Source organism: Sardina pilchardus, chromosome 24 (genome assembly GCF_963854185.1).
Source record: "Sardina pilchardus chromosome 24, fSarPil1.1, whole genome shotgun sequence".
NCBI lineage: Eukaryota > Metazoa > Chordata > Actinopteri > Clupeiformes > Clupeidae > Sardina > Sardina pilchardus.
In genome coordinates, this window is record NC_085017.1 from 25509632 (window position 1) to 25516626 (window position 6995).

Here is a 6995-nt window from a genome sequence, read left to right on the forward strand (position 1 = left end):
AAGTGTTCCTGCTGTAGTGTTCTGCTCACCTGGGTGTCCAGCAGCGGAGACGTTGGGCTGTCCTGCCACCTGTGGCCCAGCGCCTGAATCTGACAACAAGAACACATTAACAACACTGCACTATGAGCAAGAGGAAGGATGCTAATCCATTATGCAATAGCATTCAGGTGATTTCCTATGATTCCTATGTTGTTTGCTTTTTTGGACAGTGGGGAGTGAGGACAACAGGAAATGAGTGGGTGAGAGAGATTGGATGTGGTTTGAGGAAATGGCCTCAGGCTGGATTACTCCAATATTGAAGACACACAGTAATGCCCATGACTACAGTGCTACAGCTGCCCCAGACAGCAATACATTAAAAATACAATCTGCAATTCAGTAGCTAAAGGTCCATTCTTCCCTAATTTCTCACTTTTTGTTGTCACTTTTTTTTTTTGCTCCCCCTACAGCTTTGGGGTGAATATTTTACAACCGTTCCCCTTTAAGCAGAAATATGACTGAGAGTATATGGACAGTATATGGATAACACACCGTCCATATTCATCTGCATCATGACCACTGGCTCCATGGTTTGGTGAGTGATCCTGATGACCCGTGGCCCAGCCTGAGGCTGGCCCTGCTGATTGGTGGCATTGGGCTGTGGGGGAGGGGCCTGACCTTGGTTCTGCTGGTCTGATTGGCCGGTAGGCTGAGTGGATTGGGGTTGCCCCTCAGTGGCATGTCTCCCATTGGACGTCATTGTAACAGTGGTTCCAAGATTCATCTGCTGGTAGAATGGAGACATCTCAATATCGCGTCAACAGACACAGAGCAATAATTTTACTCAAACACTGTTTTTTTCACCAAATAACTGTGCTGTGCCAAAACTGGAAACTCCCTAAAACTAGAAAAAGCTGTATTACAACTCAGTAGAGTGCCCCAATAACTCAGTAAATTTGTTTTGTTCAATACCCTCAGGTGCACATTCTTGTGTAAGAACCAGCTACGCACCCACAACAAAACGTTGAAGAAATTAAAGAGTTTTAGACATTTACAGCTGTATCACACCAGGCACACACCTGAAGTGTTCCGTTAGCAGAGCGAGAAAAAAAATAATAAGCTAATAAATGTGGCACACACAAACGGATCACTTCAGTTGCATGCCAGGTGTAACCCCACTTCCCAGTGCTCAGTTTTCTGAAAGACACTCCAGAGCAAAACATTACAGAGCATATACTAATGAGAAAGGAGAGCACATGCAATGAAGTGACTTGCCTAATCTTTTCATTTCCACAGAGCCAAATTATTGGAACAGCTAGTGTTGTATATTCAGTCCAATGTTTCTGGATCTTCAGAAACGCCAGTAGGAGGCACTGTGACTTACCGGAATGGGGATGTGGGGCACGCCACCCTGCAGCAGGACAGGGGAGGTGTAGTGGGAAATGGGCCGCACCACGTGAAGATGGCGGGGGGGCTGAGCGGACAGGTTGCATCGCAGGTCGCTCAGGTTGACCAGCGTGTTGCCGAGCAAACGCAGGGACTCCCCCACGAGGTTCAGTGTGCGTTGGTCCTCCTCGCGCTCCTGTGTCTGTGGCAACAAGACACAGAGATTAGCAAGATTCTGACCTCACATAGAAACACCATAGAACCATACTTCCCTACAAAGCCAAAGAGCAGTATCTGCAAAAAAAATCCAAACTGAGAAAAACAGCTTTATTTTTTGTCTTTCACACTGCATTTAGCAGATACTGTAAAGTTAAAACTCCTATCTTCAGTAACTGTTTCAGTAGATCAAGATTTTAACTGACTGATCAGAGGATTTGGCTTTTTACATTGGTGTAAAAAAGTGAATTTCACAAATATGAGACAAAATCTTTGGCTTTGTCGCATATCGGTCTCATCAATGTAAAGCATTCCCAGAATTCCAACATTTCGTCTGGCTGGGTGTGGGAAGTGTGTCTGGAACTCTTGAGAGGTTCGGCGCTTGGGCCAGTCAAGACAGCGAGGGGCTGAGTCAGTGTCCCTTACGTTGTTGTTGTAGTCAGCGGAGGTGGCGGCCCCCAGGATGGAGTGAGTTCTCTCCATGAAGGGCCGAAGGCGCTCCTCCAGCCTCCTGACCTCGGACAGCACCTCCACCAGCTCAGCGGGGCTGGGGTGACTGAGGGGGTTCAGACAGAGCGAGAGAGTGAGAGAGGGAGGGAGGGAGGGAGGGAGAGGAAGAGATAACAGTTTAGCTCATCAAGTATGGAACAGCGTAGCACAGACGGCAAAGTACAAACGTTCCACCTACAGAAGGAGGGGTGGTATTTTCTTAACTTTAAGACAAGTAACAGCATGACGCACAGACGGTGGGAAAAACACCAGGTTGAGCTGTCACTGCGCCGCTAGCAGGGGTGTGTTGTGGTGTGGAGAGTCATGAATGCAGTGTGCTGTGCTGTCTGCATAGTGACTTCATGAGCGGAATGTAGATGGTGTTTGCTGTTAACAGCACTGTCATGGGCAACACGAGTGGGGTGTGGTGCCTTACTTGGGCCCAGATGGGGCGGTGCTCTCTGTCTGAGTGGTGGTGGTGGTGGAGGAGGAGGAGGAGGTGGAGGAGGAAGAGGAGGAGGAGGTGGTGGTGGTTGCAGAAGCGGAGGCTGAGGCGGAGTCTGTGCTGGCCGGGGGGGCGGGAGGAGACGTGTCCATTGGCTGAGCAGCGGGAGAAGAGGACGGAGGCGGGGCAGAGGGCTGACTGGCTGACGCCTCAGGTGCTGGGGCCTGATTGGCAGCTGCCTCTGGTTGCTGACCCTGAAAGACAAAACAGAGGGAGCCGTCACCATGGGAACACAAAAACAAACCCCAACACACACCCCAAACACACAGACTATACTCAGGACTTTGAATTATTTCCTAGCCAGGCTATGATTGTTCTTTACCTGACGGGCAAATATGTAGCAACTTAAGTTACGGAGTGAATTTCCAACTCATTCCCACAATGTATGAATATGAATATTTGATTGGCTGAGTGGAGTTTGGAAGAATCGGGATGAACTGACGTAAACGTGAACTCCCTGTGTCAGCCCGGAGGAAATAGAGAGGATGGCAGACTGCAGTCTACCTGACGCAACTCACAGGAGACATCATGGGAGATATCATGGAATTGTGTGCGCAATAAGTACAGTTTAAATTTACTGTTGCAGACTGTTGCAGATATTATGATCAAGGGCATCCCTTTGATTTCTGTTAATTTTCACACATTCCAAAATAAGGAAGCAGAATGAGAAACCGGTCATAATCATCATGAGGAGATTCCTATCAGACTACCCTATCAGGTCTTTGAAATGATGTCATGAGGGCGGAGTCTAGCTCCTGCAGTCCAGCTCCTGCAGTCCGAGGAGGACCACTGCAAGAACCATAGACAGTAAAAGATATGGACAGAGCTATCACGTAGACGGCAGCAGAGACCGAGGAAGCAAATCTCAACGTTTTTTTTTAGGTCTTCTTGTCTCCTGCGCAGGCTCAGATGTCGCACGTGACGTAGGCACGTAGTCTGACCGAGTCTGACCTATGGCGACGCTTTACTCTCGCTGGACGCATGCGCCTTTAACACTTTAGCATTGACTTTCGAAAAACGTTAATTACTCAGCCGATAAGACAGTTACGAGATTATTATGTCAATTTCACAATGTAGTATGTACCCCGACAATAGAAAATGTTCATATAAAGGCTTAAAACGCTTCAGCTCTAACGTAATTTGATGTCAAAGTGGCGCTTACGCCCCATAGGATTCAATGGAATGGCCAGCTAGCCACGGTCTTCTCGTTAGCATGGCGGCCGCCATACTGTCTACACTCTCAGAACGTTCGCTGCCCCCTTGGCAAGAACTGAATGTTGTAAGGTCATGTGACATGGTGGCACCATGGTAAGCTCCTGTCCGGCTAGAAGATGAATTCAAACAGGATTTCTAACCAGTAAGCATTTCTAACCAGTAAGCATTGCATTCAACCCAGCATGCATCACGCAACAAATCACATCAAGTCAGATCAAGTCGAATGAGCCTAATAATTTGATTGGCTAGGTGACACTGTGTGTGTGCATCCGATTGGCCGTGGCATACCTCTAGTCTGTGGATCACTGCCTGGATGTCTCTCAGCAGGTTCTCAGCCAACTGCAGCCGGAGTCGGGGCTCACTCTGCACTGATTGGTCCAGGTTGATGTGCAGGTCCACCGAACCATTACTCTAATGAAACAGAAAAGAAGGACAGAGGGAAAAGGGATGAGGTCCAAACCTGTCTCCGTTTGATCAGTAACAATTTCCTATCAGCATCCCATTTCAGAGTGCTGTTTCTATGGTGACAGGACTGACCCCGGTGCTGGTGCTGACGCGGGTGGCGCGACCTGCCTCTCCAACTCCTGACATCATCTGCTGAACCTGCATCTGGAGGGGGGGAACACACAAACACATACACTTTAATGGATGCACAAAAACATGGCCAAACCAAGCACACTTCACATCATACAGGTATGAATGTCTTTTATGAGAATGTGTGTATGTGTGTGTGTGTGTGTGTGTGTGTGTGTGCTGGAAGGGAGGGGCTGTTGTTGTGTTTTTTTGTTTTTATGTAAGGCATGTTTGTGTGCTCTTTTATGGACTTTGAGTCTGACAAATAAAAGATGATGATGATGATGATGATGATACAGCGCACACACACAGACCTGTTCAAACCATAGGAAATGTACACAGGACCAACCACACACACACACACGCCCACACACCTGGATCTGCTGGGGGTCCATGATGTTGACTGGCAGGTTGAAGGTGCCCAGCATGACGTAGCTGTTGCCGTTGCGGTCGTGCGGGCCGCCCTGGGAGGTGGAGGTGGAGGAGGCGGAGTGAGACGGGGTAGGGCCGCCCTCGGCGCTCCCAGAAGACCCCGGCACGCCCCCGCCGCCTCCGCCGGACTGAGTGGTCTGTGGCGGGGCGCGTTCCACCAGATGAATGACCTTACCGTCCACATCTGGGAGGAGCAAGGGAGGACACAGCAGATGCAGGAAGAGAGGAGGAAAAGGAGGAGAGATGAAATATAGCACAAATAAATATTTACCTCCGCCAGAGGTTATGTTTTCGTCTGTCTGTCTGTCTGTCTGTCTGTCTGTCTGTCTGTCTGTCTGTCTGTCTGTCTGTTCTCAAGATAACTCAAAAAGTTATGGAAGGGTTTCGATAATATTTTCAGGGAAGGTCTGAAATGACCCAAGCGATTACATTTTGGGAATTCGTACTCGTTTCACCGTCTGGATACAGGAGGCGATTATGTGTTAGCTTAGTTAGCGGAGGTTTGCGATCTCAATGCTTTTCTACTTTTTTTACTGTAATACCCTGATGCATGAGTGTGCAGCACACAGGCTAACACTGTGCAGAATCAGATAAGCTAATGATGACCAACACAGATGAAGCATACATTCCAAATGTGGAAAAGGTTGGAGAGTTTAAATTCCTTTGTATGTATCTCATTACTTTCTCCCAGTGTAAACATGAGTGGGATAGGCTGCCTCTCAGTGAGCGTGCAGTGTGTGTGTGTGTGTGTGTGTGTGTGTGTGTGTGCGTGCGTGTGTGTGACTCACTGTACTCAGTCAAAGTCCTTTCGTCCTGTAGTACACGGCCCTGGTAGATGAGCCGTTGCTTGTCCACTGGGATTTCCACTGAGGCAGCAATGTGCTCTTTAAACTCCCTCACAGTCAGCTGTGGGGAACACAACATGTACAAACCTTGAGACATTGATGTCAATAAATTTGAGATTGAGAACCGAGTGTGCGGCAACATAATCTTTTTCTATACGTTACGTCCCGTGCCAGCACCTCACACAAGGGTGTGCATTTTTTTCATTTTTTTCTTATTTGAACACAACATGTACACCACACGAATCTAAAAAGGTGTCCATACAGACAACACTAAACAAGACAGCTATCTTGATTGCAGGTACAGTAGACTGTATTAAACGGGGGGCTGGGCCTTACCTCTCCTCTCACTTTGTAACTTCTGCTCTGGGAGTCCAGAGTCTTCACAGTGACTTCTATAGTCGCCGGTTCCTCCATAGCTTTCTAGCATAGAAGTCAAAGTCATAGTTAAAGAAAAAGCTTAAATTCTCCTAAATACGTTCCCACATAAAACAATTATACAAAAAAGCTGTCAAACTGTCTAAAGCCAATACCGTCCTCTGTACTTTGATTATAGGCATGGAAAGGCGAAAATTATTACCCTTTTTCAATAACCACCGACTTTATAGTGACAACAGAGGTGTCATGATATGAAGGTCAGATTGAACAATTAAAATATGCCGCATTGAAATGTACAGTCCTGTAACGGGCGACAGCTTCATTGAATAACAGATCTTCTCAATCTAAACAAATATGCCTAGAAAAAAAGTGGAAAAAAGGCGTCATCTGGGCAGTAAATTAAGGTCTTTGTTACAGAAGTCATGATACCTACAGTATGTTCTTTGGGGACTTCACGACACAATATTCGAAATGTTATGGTTCACTGATACTGAGACACGTCTTCACAACACCAACATGCAACAAAATAAATTCCGCACTAGCAGCTATGTTGTAAACAGGAACCTGATAGCATCCGACAAACGCTAGCTACATTTTTTGTGACAAGGAAGTCAACTGATCTGGCAGATCATAAGTTCATCCACGCATAGTTTGTCCGATAAACAAATACAGATGATTCGCAAACAATCAACATACTTGATGAAGCTAAGTTTAGCCAAATCAACTTACCTTCTCTTATCACAGTCGTTGTGTAGCTAGCAAGCTAGCAAGCTAGCTAATCCCGATTCTGGTTGTGCTTGAGACGTTAAATTAGGAAAACGTTTAGTTTGTCAAAAGTTTAGCATTAACGACAGAATTGTCACACCTAAAACTCAGCTGTTTTTAGACAGCCTTTATACCAAATACATATATTTTCCTCAGATGTGCGATGTTCATATTCCGGTGAAAGAGTTAGCTTTGTGGTTAGCCACTTCGGGAAA

The 6995-nt window shown here is 46.8% G+C and overlaps 1 protein-coding gene across 6 annotated transcripts in view; it reads right to left on the reverse strand.

The window, feature by feature from the left end:
* bag6l (BCL2 associated athanogene 6, like) overlaps positions 1-6995 on the reverse strand; it is a 17818-nt gene extending 10823 nt beyond the window's left edge. For 3 of the 6 annotated variants that reach the window (XM_062528946.1, XM_062528948.1, XM_062528943.1), the window contains exons 1-11: positions 6745-6995; positions 5977-6060; positions 5584-5701; positions 4738-4979; positions 4328-4399; positions 4079-4201; positions 2507-2769; positions 2008-2137; positions 1364-1567; positions 532-766; positions 30-89 (exon numbers count right to left, since the gene is read on the reverse strand). In XM_062528946.1, the coding sequence (XP_062384930.1) occupies positions 30-89; positions 532-766; positions 1364-1567; positions 2008-2137; positions 2507-2769; positions 4079-4201; positions 4328-4399; positions 4738-4979; positions 5584-5701; positions 5977-6054 (1525 nt within the window). In that variant the 5' untranslated portion in view covers positions 6055-6060; positions 6745-6995. The remainder of the gene's footprint in view (positions 1-29; positions 90-531; positions 767-1363; positions 1568-2007; positions 2138-2506; positions 2770-4078; positions 4202-4327; positions 4400-4737; positions 4980-5583; positions 5702-5976; positions 6061-6744) is intronic. The other 3 variants (XM_062528947.1, XM_062528945.1, XM_062528944.1) reach the window with 2 other exon arrangements.